Source organism: Triplophysa rosa, linkage group LG2 (assembly GCF_024868665.1).
Source record: "Triplophysa rosa linkage group LG2, Trosa_1v2, whole genome shotgun sequence".
In the NCBI taxonomy this organism is placed as follows: domain Eukaryota; kingdom Metazoa; phylum Chordata; class Actinopteri; order Cypriniformes; family Nemacheilidae; genus Triplophysa; species Triplophysa rosa.
The window spans coordinates 26,120,579-26,140,750 of NC_079891.1; the positions used below are offsets into that span (position 1 = coordinate 26,120,579).

General features: G+C 37.3%; 3 protein-coding genes across 3 annotated transcripts; all 3 read right to left on the reverse strand.

Annotated features, from left to right (window-relative positions):
* Window positions 1-31: 31 nt before the first annotated feature.
* On the reverse strand, window positions 32-5,575 carry gtf2h2 (general transcription factor IIH, polypeptide 2). The gene is made up of 15 exons (XM_057321454.1): window positions 5,270-5,575; window positions 5,051-5,128; window positions 4,923-4,959; window positions 4,524-4,610; window positions 4,380-4,430; window positions 4,245-4,299; window positions 4,054-4,159; window positions 3,712-3,802; window positions 3,546-3,633; window positions 3,262-3,369; window positions 1,066-1,129; window positions 875-981; window positions 694-796; window positions 568-607; window positions 32-488 (listed from the first exon to the last, which is right to left on the reverse strand). The coding sequence occupies exons 1-15, from the start codon at window positions 5,323-5,325 to the stop codon at window positions 378-380; spliced, it is 1,182 nt and encodes a 393-aa protein (XP_057177437.1). The 5' UTR covers window positions 5,326-5,575; the 3' UTR covers window positions 32-377.
* A 1,153-nt stretch (window positions 5,576-6,728) lies between these two features.
* marveld2b (MARVEL domain containing 2b) lies at window positions 6,729-17,792 on the reverse strand. Its single transcript, XM_057349634.1, has 17 exons — window positions 17,735-17,792; window positions 17,278-17,344; window positions 15,977-17,174; window positions 15,778-15,804; window positions 15,524-15,693; window positions 15,163-15,334; window positions 14,851-14,901; window positions 14,470-14,578; window positions 12,921-12,967; window positions 12,289-12,377; window positions 11,200-11,875; window positions 10,815-10,982; window positions 9,101-9,216; window positions 8,589-8,687; window positions 8,258-8,429; window positions 7,504-7,545; window positions 6,729-7,255 (listed from the first exon to the last, which is right to left on the reverse strand). Exons 3-17 carry the CDS (start codon window positions 17,138-17,140, stop codon window positions 7,157-7,159), a joined length of 3,201 nt encoding a protein of 1,066 aa, XP_057205617.1. The 5' UTR covers window positions 17,141-17,174; window positions 17,278-17,344; window positions 17,735-17,792; the 3' UTR covers window positions 6,729-7,156.
* A 735-nt stretch (window positions 17,793-18,527) lies between these two features.
* On the reverse strand, window positions 18,528-20,135 carry ak6 (adenylate kinase 6). Its single transcript, XM_057362460.1, has 5 exons — window positions 19,939-20,135; window positions 19,704-19,796; window positions 19,568-19,626; window positions 19,286-19,431; window positions 18,528-19,120 (listed from the first exon to the last, which is right to left on the reverse strand). The coding sequence occupies exons 1-5, from the start codon at window positions 19,973-19,975 to the stop codon at window positions 18,931-18,933; spliced, it is 525 nt and encodes a 174-aa protein (XP_057218443.1). The 5' UTR covers window positions 19,976-20,135; the 3' UTR covers window positions 18,528-18,930.
* Between the last annotated feature and the right edge of the window lie 37 nt (window positions 20,136-20,172).

The following is a 20,172-nucleotide window of genomic DNA, read 5'->3' on the forward strand; positions in this document are numbered from 1 at the left end:
ATTTACAATTGGTTTGGGTACAAGCAAAGACATTAACATCTTGTCATATGCAATTACAAAAATAACAACATCTGTATAGTTTATATAACATCTCAGTGGTTTTAGCGCAAATCTGCCAAAGACACGCCTAAAAAAGAAAGAGCATAGAAAATGTTTTTCAGGAAAATTATTCCTTGGCCTTACGGTTTTGGTCAAACACTTTTTTCCTCCCATAGGGGGAGTCCTTTCATACAATTACAGCACAATTATGATTCAGCCACAAACTCCAAAGAACTGGCTTTTATCCTCCAACTGAGCCAATAAGAATCTAAATCTGTGACTGATGACATCCTACTTATTAGCCCTGAATAAGTTCATAAGATTCAGGCTATCCTGCTTCAGGACGTCCCATCAGTGTGCATGCAGCCGGGACAGCAGTGCAGTGTGTCATGTATAAAGAGATCACACTCTACGCAGAACACTTTCTTACACGCCGGACAAGTAAATATCTGCAGAGAGGAGAAAACAATGAGGCTGAACACACCCAATGAGTTTAACGCATAAAATATTTGAAATTCTAACACCTACTCTTTTGTCTTTCAACTCTCCTTGGCAAGCCTCACAGAACCTGAGAAGACAAAAGTCAGGATTGTGAAATACATTGTGATAAACAGGACTGATGGTGAACTATGACAGCGTGAGTGTGGAGCTCACTTCTCTCCCTCGTACTCCTCAAGCAGGGTCTCCTGGAAGGCATCCAGAGGGAAGAGATGGTGGAAGGAACGGGCCAGGTGAGGAGCAGAAACCAATGTCAGACCTGCACCACAGAGAAGACAGACTTTATGAGAACTAAACACGGATGTTTAAAGATCAGGCACAACATGAGAGGACTTACCACACACTTTGCATTCCACCGGAAGCTCAGTATATTTGGCTCTGCACTGTGGACAGTAATATCCTCCGAGAGTGAGTTCTGGCCCTCCAGACGTGCTTTCAAGGTGCCTAGAAGTATGACACAAAATTAGAACTCTAAATAGTATTGACAATATATTTTAACTTGTAAGAGTATCACTAAATTGTACTCACGACATGCTGAAAGAGGGTTTGGCATCCTGATCTGACATGGAGGCTATGACGTGCTGGGGGAATCCTAAACAAATTATTTATACACGTTGTTGTAAACAAATACATGCTGGATATTGTATCTTATGGTAAAATAGAACTTTAAAGGGATAGTTCATCCAAAAATAAAAATTCTGTCATTTACTCACCTTCGAGTTGTTCCAAATCTGTATGAGGGCCATTCTACAGAATTCGTGCAAACTGCTGTCTCACATCAAGCATTCAAGTATTAAAATCTAAATTGTTCACTAAGATCCTTCTATTCTCTATAGAAACCCACAATAATATTTAAAATATTAGTAAGCTTAATATATGTAAAATCATCATTTATTGGATACTTTCAATTGGGAGATGCCCGTCCCGAACCAATTTCGTTCAATTTTTGTTGTTTTTAAAAATATATTTTTGATGTTTTTAAAAAAGTGAAGTTCAAAAATAGGTTTATTTTATATTTTATTTTTAAATTATTAAACTTTATGTAAAAAAAATGTGTCCCGCATTTTCAGGTCACTACCGAAACAGTGTATGTTTTAGTCCATTGGCTGAGACTGATTTTAGCCACACCCCTACACTTTTGATCAATAATTTCTGTGTCCCTCTCTCTAATAGCTACATGGTGAGTAGATTGGTCTTATTCATTTGAAGTAAATGTGTTCAGAAGTCTAAAAATCTGTGTGTAAACTTAAGGAACGTCACTACCAAACAACTTTTTTCCGCAATTAAGCAAACATTTTTGGGCGTTACTCAATAAAATTTTGTTTTTATGTGTGTACATCTGTTCAGAACTGTGCTTGCTAACCATGTGCTGATTAGCATCTTTGAGCTAGGCTCAAAAGTATTCAAAATTGTCACTACCGAAACAGTCACAATTTACATTTACATTTACAGTCACGACCGAAACGTATCACTGGGTATCATTGTTTCGGTAGTGACAAAAAATTTTTTAGATAGTGACAAAAAGGAACAGTACAGTTATGCAAACTATTAGTATTTTAGTATATTTTAGAAGTGATATAGCATGTGAGCTGTAGATTTTCTATTAGAATTTTACTGTCAGATGTGTGTCTGCTATATGTGCTGGCTGCATATGTGCAACATAGTTAGTTATTTGTATTAACATAAACTGTTGAAAGTCTGATTCAGCTGTGCATATTGAATATTGTGGTCACTACTAAAACATTACCAACACTGCTGAAAATGTGTCTGTCACGACCGAAAAAAGGGATATTTTGTCAAAAATAAAGTATATTAAATTATTAACTAAGATGTTTTGATAGTGTTTGGTTCAAAGGATGTATAAACTAATGAATCCTTAACTTTGAAATCAGTATGATCAATTTTATGCCTTTTACAAAGAAAGATTGCATTCAAAATACAACAGATCTCATGAATTACATTTGAAATATTGTTAAAATTGTAACTGTTATTGATTTACTTGTGAAAACATTTTTAAAAATAGCAAAAAATATATTTGTATGTAGATTTAAACAAAATCCTAATAGGTCAATATAATCATTCTTATTAAAGTATATATTATTGTGTTTCGGTAGTGACAACATTTGGGGAGAGGAAGAACATTTTATAACTTTCTGAAATGACAATATGAAAATTAACTGCACACTTACTAGAAATGTGTACCTTTGATATTATACAATTTGCATACAAAAGAATTCTGGGGGAAAAAATTTTTTTCCAACATGTTTTCCAACTCTGACTGCACCAATTCTGTAGAATGGCCCATGAATGTCTTTGTTCTGATGAACACAGAGAAGGATATTTGGAAGAATGCTTATAACCAAACAGTTCTTGACCACTGACTACCATAGTAGAAAAAAATGACTTCATAATTGTTTTGTTCTGTTGAACACAAAAGAAGATATTTCGAAGAATGTAGGACAGCAAACAGTTCTGGGGCACTTCTGACTACCGTTGTAATTTTTCCTACTATGTTAGTCAATGGGGTCCAAGAACTGTTACAAGGTTACAAGCATTCGTCAAAATATCTTTCTCTTTGTTCAACCAAACAATGAAATTTATACAGGTTTGGAACAACTAAAGAGTGAGTAATTCATGACAGAATTTTCATTTTTGGGTGAACTATCCCTTTAAGACAAAACAAAGGTACTGGATCATGTAAAAAGACATAGGAGAATAAATCACCCATGCGAATGAGGGAGCACTCGGAGGAGGAGCTGGCAGGAGGTGGTTTCACATGCAACATCAGTAGCTCTTTAAAATGACCTTCATCCAGTATCACATTGTAGCTTCCTATTGGGCCAAACATTTAAATGTATTCATTTGACAGACGCTTTTGTCCAAAATTACAAGCAGGGTTTATTCAGTGTATACATTTAATCTGTATTCAAGACCTTGCCAAGTAAAAACATTTTTAGACAACAGTCAATCATTAGCTATGTAAGTTTGACAATATTACAACAACAAACCTCCTGTTTCTCTTGTGAGAATGGTGCACACTCGAACCTCTGCCGACAGTCCGATCACAGACACTCTGATTTTCAAACCTTTAATGGTCTGTAGAAGTATTAAAACAGACTATCACTGAATTTACTTTCCTCAACTCACAGATTAGACATAGTAGCTAACACTTACTTTGATAAGTTCATAGATGTTGGCTGGGTCACAAGTGGTCAAACTGCTGAAAACGATCAGAATCTCTTTGCTGGTATGAGCAGGCATGTGTCTGTATGCGAAAAGGATAAGATGGTTACAGAAGGGACGTAGATGAAGTCAGCATGTGGCAAAGCAAATATGCTGCCAAAACATTAGAAGTGCTAGATATCTTGATCCAGGTTACTAAAAAGAAAAATCATAGCAGTAACAAATGCAAAAAAAGAAACATATTACACGTTTCAAATAACGGTTAGAATATCAAATATAATATACTCACAGCAATGTCAAACATGATCTCAAGAGCGCTGGATTGTAACTTACTTCAGAGTCTGCATTGCCATGAGGAGAGAGTTGTAAAGAGATGGCTCTCCTATGCATGTTGAGTCCACAGCTTTCTTAAGAGCTGCTATATGCTTCTTAGGATTCCCTGTTAACAGTAAACAACAGCTCTAATACAAAATTATGATTATTATGACAATGATGACATTAAAACGGAACACAAAAGCATCAACCTGCAAGATCTGTCAGTTTATCTGCCCTCTTGTTCTTGGTAGTAATGATTCCTATCTGTGAGGATAGTACAGGTAACTACACTGCATACTTGCAATGTAATGCTCACAACTACAGAGTCATTATAGGCACATTACCTGACTGATTGGGTTCTGGTCAAAGTATTCATCCACAAAATACTCCATCAGCTACAGGATTCATAAGGAAAGATGGGAGATGCATCAATAAAGTTAGGTCTCTCTATACTTCCTCCTGGACACTACAGATGTGGTGCTACTAACCTTCAAGGTGGAGGTCAGCCTGTTGGGCTTTAAGTCTTGATCTTCCATTGTTCTAGATGTGTCAACAACCACAAAAAGGTGGCGCATCTAGGGGGAATCATATACTTTAGTGTTGAATGTCAGTGCAAAGATAACTGTAGACCACTTTGCAAGATGTAAACACTGGTCCAGCAGAACTTCAGTTTCATTTTTGTATTTCTGTTTTTTTATTTTATTTATATAATTAAATCTTAAAGAAATGTGTTTAACACTTTTGTTCGGTTATAAATGATCTGTTGGTTGTTTTTTGTTCAAACATTTGTGCAGTGTTGAATGACTGAAGGCGGAAGTTCTTCTGGACCAGTATTGTTTACACCTTCTAAAGTGGTCTATAGAGGACTGGAATCGTATGCATCTTACCATCCCAAGTCGAACTTGTCCATGACTTTCAAACACTCTGGAATTTGACAGACATCGCAAGTGAGCATCAGACCAAAATCATCTGTTTATACAGTAAAATGTGTTAACTTGGCGTGTGAGTGCTGGACCTTTTCCTCTTTGCCTGGAAAAGAATGTCATCTACCGTAGCTTTCAGAGATCCAGACTCATCCTCCTTCAGAACCTCCCTGAGAGAGACACGTATCACCTATTCATGACACTGTGTACTTTTCTTATGTTCTGTCCAGCGCGTGACAGTCTGGTCATTTCTGAACTTCTGTCACCTTATTCTTTTAATATACCGATTTACATTAACGTCAAAAACTCACCATGTTCGTTCGTATCCCCCTTCCCAGCGTTTTGTTCTCTCTGGTTCTTCATCCATAACTTAATTAAATATGTTATTAATGGAAATAACTTTATTAGTAAAGGTCTGCCCACTCGGGTATTTCAAAGTCTGGTTTTAATTTCAACGAACACTTCTATGAAATTATAAGCACTTCAAGCACCAAATTCAAAAAAACCTCAAGTGAGTATAGCAGAAAATTCGGGAAAAGCTCTAGTTGGTATATTAGGAAAAATAGTGTTATTTTATTAAAATCACATTATAAGGTACATAACAAAACGACGCCGGTCCTGTACGTCAGTATAATGTGTCCCCGGTACAAGATGTGTGAACATTAGTTCCGAGTAGTGGGAAGTCCGAGGTGATAAATCCAGGTGGGACACTGTAATTATCTTTCCGTTTAAATAAATAAAAGGATTTAGAAATGCTATCGTTTTATTTTATATACACAAATAAAATTCAACAATGAATTATGCAAAATGTTATAATAATAAAACTATTTTATTTGCACCAACAAGGATTAAAGTAAACAAAGTTTAGAGCTAGGGTTTGTTGATCCTAGTTTTAATTTAATTCAAATTGCGTTGCACCACTTAATTTTAAACAGAGATTAACAAATCGTGGATTAAAACTTTAACCTGTATTTAAACCGTCATATGCGATTAATTTTGTAATCAGCTCGTGACTGGAGCAGACAATAAGAGAGAAGAGCTCTGTACGGGAATGACGAGCGGGTGAACCTCTGCCGTAGACACCGCCGCGAACGGTGTAATGGCGAGAAATGCACCCCTGCCAAATTATGCACCCACCCTCCCCACAATGGTTAGGGTGAGGATTAGGTGTTAGGGGATAGGTTAGGATTAGGATTAGGTGTGGGGAGGGGTTAGAATTAGACAATCGGACATCGTGTTATTGAAGGAGGTGCAGAATCTGGCAGGAGTGCATTTCTCGGCACAACACCGGCCACCCAGTTTATCAAACCACCGTGCTGAGGTGTTTTATTTATTTCCATTTTTATTTACAATAAGCACATCACCGAAGCATAACATGACGCTTGTGTCTGTTTCTGATCATTTTCCCGCACATTTTAATGTGTTTTTTAAACCTCCTCAGTAGCTGGTTTAAAATGAATCCTTAACTGAGAGATAAATCAGAGTTTAAAGTAATGGAGCAACAGAATTAAAATTAATCTAGATTTACTGCAAAATTAAAACCTGGATCAAATGATAGCTTAAATATAAACCTGATTATTTTTAAACAAGGTTTACAGTTTGGTGCAACAGAATTTTTAAATAAACCTTGATTTAATCTAGATTTAAACCCAATCCTTGTTGGTGCAACCCACCCTATGTTAGGTAACAACAATCCACACCTCCTAGGTCAGACATCCTGTCAACCCACAGCTCAGTTGTGTGCCTTAAACTGTGATTGTTATTCTGTGATTGGTTTAGCGAGTTCAATTTTATTCAATAAAACTTTATTATAACAAACATACACTATCCTTACACAAAATCCTTACAAATAAAACAAGAAACTTTAAACAATTCAGAATATTAAAAAGAACAGGCAGAGATATGTTTCGTTGAAGTGGTCACAGTCCTGCTCATATTTAAGATACTTCAACAGCAAAATATAAGGAGTAAGAAGAGAACATAATTCAACGTTAAAAAAATAAAATACTTCAAAGGTACCACAATATGTTGATCAAGCTTATTAGTCTCAAATGCAGAAATATGTCCACATAAAACAGCAGCCATACATTCCTTGATTGTAATACAGTGATACAGATCATTAACACAGAAATACAGATAAAGTCCCGTCCAAAACCGTCATGTTACAAAATGTCCTGCTGAGTTTCCAGTGCTTGGTTTTAATTTCTGTGGTCATAGTCGCTCACTCTTCTTTTGATGAGGGACAGTTTTGCCTTTAGCTGTTTACACTTTTTCTTTTTCATCTGATAATCCTGAGTCTGTAAAAAAACAAAAGATAAAATGTTGTCATTTATCTCTCTAGCATATATATACTTTCAGTTAAAATCATTAATGGATTACACTTACATTTGTACAATTAGCAGACACGTTTAGTCAAAGAGACTTACAAATAAGGAAACATTTAACAATTTGTCTGGCTGCCCCAATACTCTTACCCCCTCCCCCAACCTTCTTCTTGCAGCACAAATATTCCGTTTTATGCAACAACAAAAAAAAAGTAATTTACCTTCTTCAAGCCTTTGAGGCGGTTGTATACACCCATGGCATCCTTTTTAGGAAAAAAAAACATGAGTGAATTAATCATGTATAGAGTTGTATATGAACAAAAATCTATTTAGGCAGGCCACGTCCATCTAGTAACATAGCGGCATGCTGCATTAACCCCCCTCCAACTTCAACTCCACCTTTAACCTAGAGATCTGTGAATTGATCTGATCTTGTCTTGTCTTGTAATTGTCTTCAGTGATATCAGTTACATTGTATTCATCCTTTCTAGAGTTTGCCCAGAACAAAACCATACTGCCAACACGAACCGAATGCATTATCATGTAATAAAAATATATATATTTGAAGGAAGTGGTCATGACTGAAATAACAGTCATACAGTTTACCCATTTGATTTGAAGTATTATTTTTATTTATTTAGTGTCTTTACAAAGCTCGAGATCACTGTAAAATCAATCTACGACAATCTATAAATAAGTCATCGCTAAGATTAGATGGAGAAATAATACTGTACTAAGTAAAATTAAACTTTTTTCTGTACTTCACCAGTTGAGGAGTTATAAGCCAGCAGAATGCAGAAACTACATGCATGTGTACAGGGATGCAGTATCCCACTTAAGATGAGCACAACCATGAAAACTAAAGAGTTACAATTTGGAAAGAGTAGCTGAAATAAATACATTTCCCACCCTTGGGAGAGCTGTTTTTACTTAAAAATAAATAAATAAATAAATAAATAAATAAAAAGTACACACCATGAACTGTGGGCTGCCTTCCTGTAGGTAGTTCAGCTCTTTATCCACATCTGCCAGGCCATTATTAATATCATCTAGCTCAGCCTGAAGACGCTTGTACTCCATGTGGTCCCTTTCGAAACCTCTTTTGTACTCCAGCCTCTCCTGCTCATTTGCAATGGGTGGATACTCACTGAGACCAAAACAGTACAACAGTGATAAAGAGAACAAGGTAACATAGTGATAAAAAGTCATGTGCATTTTTCTGATTTTACACATTTCTAAAAAAAAAAACACAAATTCCCCTCCCTGCTTTAATATGACCAAACGTAAAGTCAAGAATTCTCCTCACGTGTCATAGTCTGTGTCCAGCTCATCTCCAGATTCTCCAGTGTCATAGTCTCTCAGTTTGCTCTTCAGTCCACCTATGGAGCTTGTCAGGTCAGAACTGCTGTGGGGGGAATCAAAGCAATCTGTTAATAACATGAATCAAACTCAATCAACTTTGAGGATAAATTGATTATGTAACTGGTACATTTGTGATTGTATTCTCTCACTAGTAGGAAAAATTATTGTAATAGTTTCAGTCAATAGTTTCAATCAGCACACACAATTGGTTTGACTGAAACTGGTTATTCATGTTCATATGACAGAACAATTTAAACAAGTCCAACTCAAACAGACATATTTTCTGAATTCCTTTGGCACCAAACTGCGGTGATAGACCAACCAGGCATATTAATCGGCATAAATGTGGCTTTTTTACAGTCATTAAAACATTCTGTTTGTGGACATAAGTACCCATAGCTTTCAGAGGCATACCACTGAATAGAAAAGGTACACATTGGAATTGAGATGGCCTACCTTGGAAGGTAAATTGGTTTATGGACTTCATGGTTTGGCACCATTGGCTGTGAAACACCAATGTGATCATTGCGGTCATTTACAGATGTTTCTGGATCTCCAGATACATTTTTAACCTTTAAAACATAGAAAGTGAAAAAAGCGTTAATATCGAGACAATTTTAGAAACACTGCTGTAATCAGGTTCAATTTGCTGCTGCAAATTGGGCTGATCTTCATTTTACTTAAGGTAACCTAAGGTAACGTTTTTAGATAGCTAACATCACATATATTACAGGTTTGTCAAAACTGTAAAAATGACTGTGGCAACAAAATAAGTACAAAATAAACTACATCTCTAATTTGCATTGTATGCCATGTTTCCTTACTGTATTTATGAATTCTGTAAAAATATATATACTTGTAATATTTATATATCTAATGAAAAATATAAATATTTCTAGGCACAAATAAAAATATACCAATAAAATAAAATCGTGGTTGGGGAAAACTAAACTACTGAGCAAAACAGGTCAGCAGAACAAAATCCTTATCGTCAATCCTTCTTTGCTTGCTTGTATCCAATTTCTTGTCTGTTTTATGAGTCTTCCAGTCTCGGTATGAATAAAGCATCCCCAAGGCACAATGCTGTAACCACAATGTTTTACTCTTGGGATTATGTTCCTGGTACAATTTGTTGTGTATGCAAAGCGCTTAGTATTAAAGCCAAAAAGTGGCTTCACTACCTCCATTGAAGGCTTTTGATTTGTTACCCTTACATTTACACCATCCTATGTTGTCTCACAAGTTTCTTCCATCTCTATTCTGGCAGTTGCTAAGTCCTTTAAGTGTTGCTGTAGGCCCCTTTACTACAGCTCATCTTGCTTAGAAGCTATTCAGCTACGCTGTTTTCACAACGCAACCAGCCTTCTTTTTGTATGGTAAATAGTCTGGACAAACAGTAAAGCCAGGCAGAACTGGTTTCACTACTTCTGCAGATACTATCGTGGCATAAAGAGTGAAACTACCACTGCATACATACCGTGTGAGAACAAAAGCCATGTAATTGCCTAACAAGATCACAGTAATGATTATTTGGTTTGATGATTTAGATTTAGATTCAATTTAATGTCATTGCACATGTACAAGTACAAGGCAACGAAATGTGACCTCTGCATTTAACCCATCCAGAGAGTAGTGAACACACGTACACCCGGAGCAGTGGGCAGCTATCACTGCAGCGCCCGGGGAGCAAGTAGGGGTAAGGTGCCTTGCTCAAGGGCACCTCAGTTGCTGGGAATCGAACCGGCAACCTTCTGGTCATGAGTCCGACTCTCTAACCATTAGGCCACAACTGCCCTTAAACTACCATTATTAGAGATTGAAAACACTGTAGCGTTACATCACTATGACATGTGGGATCATATTAGGGCTGTCCAAAGAGTGAAAGTGCACAAGAGGACACACCCAGAAACCAGACATGAAACTATGTGACTCTGAAATAAACACACGCTTCAGTTCTCAGAATGTCTGTCCTTGGAAAATACAACACAATAGCGTTAGCTAAATGGCTAAGCGATAGGTACCACATAGCAACTCTAAGAAAAACAAATCTAGTGAGCCTACTGTAAATATGCAGTATATATAATGCATTATGACATGCATTTTGTGTGCCAAATAAATGGAATAAAACGAATTAAAATAGTAAAATGAATTTGCAAATGAACCTACTGACCCATTCCCCAATGCCTTGAGATGTGAGTCCATCAGTGATCGTCTTCACGTCATACCACAGAACGCGTTCCCTGCCGTATCTCCTGATCTGCCCTCGGGTCTTTACCGCAAACACCAGAAGGATGATCAGCGCGACCGCCACCAGGAACCCAATGACGACTGCGATGGCCTTTCAAAGCAGAGATCACAAGGTGAAAATTTACACTTAATATCATTGCAGTGACATGGCTGAGGCATCCATATTAAAGAATTGAATATGGCAGATTTACTTTGCATAGATTTGCTTATTTAAAGAAGATGGCACTAAACTACCATATCTACATATAGCCAGTATATTCATGTTCATATTTCTTCCCAACAACTTCATGTCAGGAGCACATGCTTACCTCTTCGGGCTCCACTACACAGTAGTGGTACAAATATTGATTGAGGAAGATGCCAGAGGCTTGATCTTGGTTCTGGTATTGTGCACACAGCTGCAAGATCTGATTATACATCATGGATCCAGACGTCTGGGCCATTGGGTTAATAGCGACCAAGTACACAATGGTGGCTATGAGCATGAGCCCAGCCAGGATGCCACAAATAATGATGGAAGCCAGATAGAACGAAGGAGACTGCGAAGCACTTTGTCTCGACACCGCCATGATGAAGATGATGAGAACGGTGATAAAGGTGATTGCCGCGATTGCGATGATGAAGCCTTTGCCTGACTTTGGATCCATGTACATGCCACCACCATAGTTGCCTCCACCGTAACCTCCACCGTAACCTCCACCATAGCCTCCGAGACCTCCGCTTCCTGCACCACCATATCCACCATATGATCCTCCACTATAGCTGCCTTGGTATCCACCTCCGTAACCACCCATTCCTCCAAAGCCCATTGCGCTTGCATCATAGTCCCACGCTAGCGTGGAGGCAACGCAGGCAAACATAGCCACACACATAATGATGATGATGATGCACATAATCTTCATGACACCGGGGGGTGAAGTCCAGCGATAAAAGTGAAGCATTTCATCAGGGTGGTAAGATCCAGTGCGATGGGAGGATCTGTGACTGAAAAGACAAAGTTAGAGTGGGTAAAGAAAACAGATTAAGCTTCTGAAAAACAACAACAATAGAAACCATCATAAAAATTCAAATGGGTTGAATGGTTATAATGGGAATTGTATTAGTTTCTATGGAAATTATAGTGGTCTCTTTGGGTCTCTACTGGTACTATGTGGGAATGAATAGAACACCATCACATCCTACTGGAATAAGAATTAAAAACTACATGAAGGAATTTTCTAATGGTTTAATGGTAAATACATGATGGGTCATTTTAGTATTTATTGGAAAGCATTACAATTTTTATTTTTTTCCCAGCAGGGTAACAAGATGATTACCTAGTTGAACTAGGTAATGTGAAGTCCAAGCAAACACATTACTTATATGTACAACTAATACTATTTCAAGATGCAACTTACTGTCTGCGTCCATACTGCTGAGGGTGACTAGATTTTTTCGGCATGATGTTGTCCTCAAGGCTCTTGGACAAACAAATTAACAAAGTTGCCTGGGTGAGAACACAAAAAACCATGAAATAAAATACATCAGTAAAGATATACGCCACAACACCAAATAATCCCATGAATACAGAAAGAAAATGCCCTTTAAGGCTTTAATGGCTTGCATAGTTTATTTATAGTAGCCTACTATTGTCGTTATTTAAAACGGAATTTTTCATAATCGATACTGCTACTCACTATCTCTACTAAACGCTAGAAAGAGATTTCTGGCTAAGATTTCACTCCTTCTGAGAAAAACAGGTGAAAAGGTCATCAGTAAAAAACCTTACAGGTAAATCACATATCTGAATGATGAAATTAAGGTTTTTTTTAAATCTCGCGTATCAAATGTAAGAACATACTAACGTCAAATGACAAAGCCTAACGTTAACTGTTTGAAGTTTGCGAATTAATTTTTTTCGGATAATCATATCAAACTGGTACCAAACAACGCCCATCTGCGTATCAGTAAATTACACATGTAATCCAACAGTTGATTCCAACTGGAAATTTTTAACAAAAAGTAAATAATTCGTATCGAGCGATCTTACCTCCTTTCCGTCCGAAAGCTGGTAAACAAACAATCTTTCAAACAATCCTCTCTCGGATGGAGTATTTCAATGCCGCACCTCACGTGACGCCCTCTGACTATCGAGTGTTTCACAGAACACCGCCCGCCTCCCGAACAGGTGCGGTGCGCGCTCCCGCCCAGAATGTTTGTGAGAGGTGCAGGTCACGTCTTTTATTTTGTACTACATCGCTTTTCACAAAACACACTGCTTAAAAGCACCTTTGCAAAAAATTGTGCTTCTGTTCTCTTAGTGACCGAACATAAAGCGATTAAACCTGCTCGAAATGTTTAGTGCTAAGGGAGGTTTGGCATTTGCGCTAATTGGAAAAACACGTTTACATTTTATTTGGTATTTACAAATCACATGGAATTTATGAGCAACTGCGTTTCCAACTGCTCAGTCATAAATATGTAATTTGAGAGGGATTATTGATATCAAACCTAGTAATTTACTTATAAATGAAACATTAGAAGATTATTGTTCAATTTAGTCTGAGGGTGTTTTCCATTGTGTAGTTTGTGACAGTCATACAATAGCAACTCAAACCTGTGTTTAATGTATTATATGTGCTTTCAGATGTTTTAATCATCTAATTGTCTTAATTGATACAAATTCAAATTGCATTCTTTGATGTTAGTAAACATTATTTATTATTTACTGTATGAGGCATAATGTTTGCACAAAGCATGTATATGATCACCTCACTTCCTGGAGTCCATTGATACATGGCTTGTAACTTGATACATGTAAAGCAAACCTGTCAAGCCAGTACAAGAATAGTTTAACAGCACTACTACAACAATAGTACTATGCCTATAGATACCTACTCATCATAGCCTTACTGCTGGTTTTTGTTTTCAAAAGGGAGCATACAGTATTGTGTCATGAAAAAATAGACTACTGTAAGGAGGTAGGCTTGTTTATTTTTGTCTACATCCACTATTACTGAAAAAGTATCAAATTCAAATATAAAGGTGGAGTGATACAAAATAGAAAATGTACATAAAACATACAAATGATACACAAAACAAACTACACTATGCAACCTCTTTAACTAAAAACTATAAATATTTAAAACATTCCAGGACCATTACAGAGATTTACCTCTGCTTAATTTGAGGGCTATCAAGTTTTCGTTCTTCACTTATAGCTACAGGTGCTTTACGCAAGACGCTCAAAGAATCATTTGATTTTGATTTTCAAATTGCCTACTTCTAAAATACAAAGAAGTATGAGGAGCACATTGAGAAATATACATGGAAAAATGTTTCATGAAACATGTTAGTAACAAGAAAAATCACATGATGTTTGATCTGCCGTGCCCTTTATAGCAAACGTCTATCATAACGCTCTTGCTGTAAAGTGTTACACTGACTAAATTCAATGTGAAATTATTTTAATACCAAGATTGTGAGATGTGTTGCAATTCTGAAAAGAATATAAAATAATTTTGAGCGCACACTCAAGATTTATTTTTTCTGGAGAACTTCTCTAAAGTTCACAAGTAAGAGCTCTGTCTAGCTGTAACCATCATTCCAATCCATGACTTTGTCGTACTCCTGAATTTTCTGCTTTATGTGAGCAAGTTTGTTCTTCAGATATTCACATCTATCCCTTTTTTCCAGGAACGTTGGATCCTACAACCAGAAACAGGGTAAATCACATTTGGCTTACTCTCCCACACAAACGGGAAGTATGTAGACACGTCATCAACTATTTAAATAGTCTACATCCCCTAACATTTCCAGTTTTTCTGTTTCAGCTGTTCATGGAACTGAGACAGATACCATGCCATTATTTTGCAATGCAGAAAGGCAACGGGTAGATAACTAAAAGGTTGAAATGTGTAGGGGAAGTGTAGCATGTAGAATATATAAAAATTATGGAAAATACATTACAAAACACTTACAGCCTTTTTTCTGTTATACTCTTGAACAATGCTTTGGATTCTCTCTTGCTCCTAGAAGGAAAGCCAAAGTTAATATCTTAAATTTGCCACACTCTCAAAATGTATTTCATCATGCATTGTCCAACAATTAAGGAATACATACATATATATTTTTTTCAAAGGATAACCACATATAAAGCTATAGGCAACAGTAATAAAGAAAAAATGTGATCTAAGCCTAAAGGAGAGCTAGGACTAACATCACTATTCAGTGTAAAATATTATTTTAATGGCCAATCAGCCCATTAGAAGTCAGCCAAGTAGCATTATTACCATGTGGCTGATAGGCTGTTGCTGCAGATTTCTCATCAGATTGTCCATTTCCTCAAATTTCTGTGTTAAGACCTGAACCTCAGCATGCAACTCTTTATATTCTGCGTATTGATCATTAAACACTGCCTTGTATCGCTCCCTCTCCTCATCAGTGCGGATTGTGGGATATTTCCTGTGAGAAGACATAAAATAAAACATATCAGATCAGATGTAACTGTGACAGGAGTAGATGATAAATATGATGAGGCAATAACCAGCTCTCAATGTTTCCAAATCCCATGCAAGATGCAAGCAGTATAATGGTCTGAAATAATAGAAGTATTCCTTTGAAATATGCTTTGTGTAAACTTGCAGAACTCACGCCACATAGTCTGCAATGACCACAGGTTTGGGAATGTGCCCAGCAGGGATATGACCCCTTAAAATCTCTGGTTCCATCATAACTGAAGGTGCTGTGCCATATATTGTCTCTCGAGAGGCCATTAGGGGACCCTTGTAAACTGGAGCGGAGACACTGGAACCTGGACCCATCTGTGTTTACAAAAAACAGAGTTGGTCAGAATACAATAATTTTATAATGTAAAACAACCTTTGTAGTAAAAATTACCTGCTTACCAAGGTGAGTGGTACTGCTGCTTTCGTCTAAATATAAAGAACAGGAAAAAAGGAAATAGGCTTCATTGTCTTAATTTATAATCTGTTATTACTGAAATTAAACAGTCCTTTTTAAATGACAATGATACATTTAAAATATTATATACAAACGTAAAGATTTATATTGTAACTTTTGAAGAACTACAAATTTGGACGTTACATCTTGACCCTGTCTCTCTCTCCGCATCCTTGCAGCTTCATGTTTCCATAGCTTCAGACACACTCCTGCACCCACGAGATACAACAGCATGTTGACAAACAGGAAGATGATGGCAGCAGTCTGCCCAGCTTCTGTTCTGCAAAAGCCTGCGTTGGGCCCAGCGTTGAAGTGAGGGTAGTAGCAGAGACCTCCACGGACCGTGTCTCGCACATACACTATTGCAGCTGTCATGTAGAGTCCTGCTAATGCCAGGTTTATCACACACTCTGTGATTGGCCACCAGTTGGAGTCGAGCAGAATGGTACGATAATACATGGTCATTCCCAACACTACCAGAATGACAGTCACTATCCAGGCCAATCCAGCCACCACGATCACAAAAGGGGTCAAGGGCCCCGAGTAGGAAACTCCAGCTCCCCCGTACATCCCACCCATCGATGACCCCCCATATCCTCCCCCGTACATCTGATGCATCGAGTAACCAAACATGTTGAACCACTCGTTATCCTTGTGCACGTAGGCGCAAACACAGGCAAAAACGGCAGCCCCCAAAAGCAGCTCCACACAACCCAGAATGCGCAGAAGTCCGGCCCAGGACTTCATGTAAGCATAGCGCTGATTGTAATCCTCCACCTTCTCGCTGTAAGTCATAGCCGTCTGTAGAGAGCGCCCAGAAACCGATTCCAGTGGTTCCCCTAATAACATCGCCTGCTCCTTTCTTGAAGCGTAGCTGCCTCCAGACCCCCCATAAGGATCCAGGTAGGAGCTGGGGGCCGTGGGTGAGGGTGGAGGGGAGCACGGGACGCCTTGAGTGGTGGTGTTCACATTATCAGGTGGTGGTGAAAATGGCCATTTTTTGCTGCCTCTGTTGCTGCTGCCTCTGAAGAAGTTCTTCACAGAGTCTGGAATAAAACGTCGGATGGGTTTGATGTCCATGGCATCATCCACCTGGTCTTCACCATCACTAGGGTAGAAATCTGGGCCGACAGGAGGATTTTCGGGGAGCGGAGGAGGTGGAAAAGGGTCGTAGCTGGTTGCTGGCACATCACTGAGAGGATAAGGAATCTCCTGACCCCATGGTAGTGAGCCAAAAGGCACCTGGTCATAGTGAGGCACATCTCTGACCCGATCAAACCGGGATGCTGACCCGTTTCCAGCCGACATGGGAATGCTTCTTAGTCCTAGCAGTTGAGAAGAACTAAGAGGCATAACAATATTACATCACATTTAATGCAAATAAGTATAGGCCCCTAAATAATGTTTCACACAAAACAACATTACAAAAATAGTGTCTGTAATACCTCCAAAGAGTAGTTACATGGCCATACACGTTGAATTTGAAAATAGTTTATTTTCTTACAAAGGCCCCTGGAATGAAGATAAACAAGTGAATTACACCCTGACAAATAACGTTCAACTGCGGAGACCAAAAGATATAGCACATACGACTCGTATAAATGACACAATTCAACAACCCCATTGGCAATATGCGTTCACTTTATTAAATAAACGGTAAGCATAATCCCGACGCAGTTTCAACCGTATCTGCTACTAAAGTATACGTGCAAAATAAAGCGGAGTTGAGCGGAACGAAACGAAACGCACACGCTTCTTGAAATATTGTTCTCAGCGGTAACTTACGTCATCTACAATAAATACAAAAAACGTATGCAACGATTAGGTGCTAATCATCTATACCACAGATGTTGGGTTGTACGTATTTTTCCCGAAAATAACACAAAAAAAACACCTTCTTACCTGCTATCGATACTTTCACCTGTCTTCCGCCACTGGGGCTACAGGTGAGGAGAGATCGATCACGTGACTCACCCAGCCCCGACGGTGATGTCACTCCACCCAAACCAGTTTCACAACATAACATTAAAGTAACATGCAGCTACGTATAGTGAACGTTGACATATTTTACTTAATTGTACTGATTTTTATTTATTCATTATATATTATTATTATTATTATTGATTTACCTACACAGATTTTTATCAGGGGCATATTCTGCATTACATTATGTAATATCACTTATTAATGAGAACATTCTGGGATATATAATATGGGCCTAAGAGGCAGAAACAATGCGTTAATTGTGTTGTTCCTTGATGTTATAAACAATTGAAAGATACAAAATAAACAATTCTTTAAAAATAAGCTCATTGTAACTTTTTTCCTAGTTTTTCCCTTGGTACTTGGCAACTTGTTGTAACGTTATGTAATTTGCTGGTTCAAAATTTTACATTAATGTTAAATGACATATGCCATATTTTTAGGCTCAACATAATTGCATAAAACATGATTTTGTTTAATACTTACAAAGTGAACTTATTGGCTTTATTTTATAAACCTATAAACCCAATCTTTCTCATTTTGTTATGTTTAAATTCATTATGTACTTAAAGCAGTAGTTTACCCAAAAATGAAAATTCTTTCATCAATTACTCACCCTCATGTTATTCCAAACCTCTGTGACTTGAGACATGTTGTTTTGTTATATTGTTTTGTGTTCCAGAGAAGACTCATATACAGGTTTTAAAGAGTTAGTAAATTTTTATTTTTGGCTGAACTCTCCCTTTAATGTAATTCATTGCAATCTCTTGAGAAATGTGTAATTTGACATTTTTTATGAATAAGGTTTGAACCTACCAATTACTAACAGATGTAAAATGCTGCTGTCATTTCAACTAAGCAATGTGATCTTTGTAAAACACATATAAAGATCAATAAAACTATATTCAAAAGATTTGAATTAAGGAAACTCATTCATTACTCTATAAAAATATTTATTTATTCCATTTATTATGGAAAAGTGTTTAACATTTTATTTTAACAACTCCACGTACTTTCAGTCACTAAACAGAACCATCCACTGTCTGATGCCGATATAGCTATGAAATTTCTCTGGAGATTAACTTGTGTGACATCGTCACATATAGTGTCCCATGTTAATTGTTGTCTTTCATCCACTGTTCAATCCACTGAATAATTTGTTCCAGATTCGTCTCGAGGTCTTCAGGTGTATTACTGTGGAGCTGGTGGACTATCTCCTCCTTGTAGGCTTCCATGGCTTCTTCGTAAATAGTCTGGAAAATCTCACACTGTACATTGTCCTGGAGCTTCTTCCCTGTGTATCCTCTGTATATGACAGATATGAAGATAAATGACAACAGCAGGAAGATTCAGCCATATAGTATGCAAGTAGATTCATTCCACATGCCAAGGATTGGTATCAAAGTTTGCCTGTAACATACCATACATAGAATGAACAATATATTGTGCAGTTATTAGCATACTACAAACCTGCTTTCAAGACGATTGTAGAGATTGGTGTTATCTGTGCGGAGTACAAAAACAATGTGAAACCAACGTTCAGGAAAAAAATCACAGCCATGGTAATCGATTATGACGCCTCCATCTCCTAGTTTGTCCTCCAGCTCATCCACAACCTACAAAAGTCATTAAAAGAGTATTTAAAAACCTTGCAATGCAATGCTAAATACAACATAGATAATATATAAATATATAATATCTACAAATATATAATATCTAATGTCTTTTTTCTTCCATTACAATAGTACATACCCTGTCCTCGTCCAATATAGGGCACTGGTATTCATCATCAAAACCATCAAATAACTGAGCTGAAAAAAATATTTGAAAAATAAGCAACAGAACAACTACTTATAATAAAATATTACCGAAATAAACAGCAATTTACCCTCCTGTGCCAAATCTCCAACATTGATATAGGTTAATCCTGTTCTCTGAGCAAGCTCTTTTCCTAATGTGGTCTTTCCAACTCCAGGGGTTCCTGACATTTTTTTGAGGGAGCACCCAATTCAATTACGAACATTTTTAAAGCATTATCATGTTGTACAAAAATGTGAATATACATAGAAAGTTAAAGTCACACTTTTGTTTATTTGTAACAAACACACTGTAAACAACGATACCTGTGAGAAGAATGTTTGGTCTCTTCATGATTTTCATTGCAATAAGATATCACGCGCGAATTTAACTCGTTGTAAAATTATTACAACAGTATACTTAATACTAAGTATCAATAATAAACATACGTTTGTTTAGTAATTCGTTGGTCATAACTTTAAGAACATCACAAAACAGTTCAACATCCAAACGTGCTCATCAACGCGGAGTGGTGTTGATGGCGTCATCAGCGTGCGCCT

Coding starts and splice junctions, on each gene's coding strand:
- gtf2h2 (XM_057321454.1), bottom strand. CDS start 5,325: ATGGATGAAGAACCAGAGAGAACAAAACGCTGGGAAGGGGGATACGAA. Junction 5,129..5,269: donor GGGGGATACGAACGAACATG/GTGAGTTTTTGA, acceptor TGTCTCTCTCAG/GGAGGTTCTGAAGGAGGATG. Junction 4,611..4,922: donor GACAAGTTCGACTTGGGATG/GTAAGATGCATA, acceptor GATTCCCCCTAG/ATGCGCCACCTTTTTGTGGT.
- ak6 (XM_057362460.1), bottom strand. CDS start 19,975: ATGAAAATCATGAAGAGACCAAACATTCTTCTCACAG. Junction 19,797..19,938: donor ACCAAACATTCTTCTCACAG/GTATCGTTGTTT, acceptor AAAAAATGTCAG/GAACCCCTGGAGTTGGAAAG. Junction 19,432..19,567: donor CTATATTGGACGAGGACAGG/GTATGTACTATT, acceptor TGACTTTTGTAG/GTTGTGGATGAGCTGGAGGA.
- marveld2b (XM_057349634.1), bottom strand. CDS start 17,140: ATGTCGGCTGGAAACGGGTCAGCATCCCGGTTTGATCGGGTCAGAGAT. Junction 7,546..8,257: donor AAGGCAGCCCACAGTTCATG/GTGTGTACTTTT, acceptor TTTCCTAAAAAG/GATGCCATGGGTGTATACAA. Junction 7,256..7,503: donor GCCTCAAAGGCTTGAAGAAG/GTAAATTACTTT, acceptor GTTTTTTTACAG/ACTCAGGATTATCAGATGAA.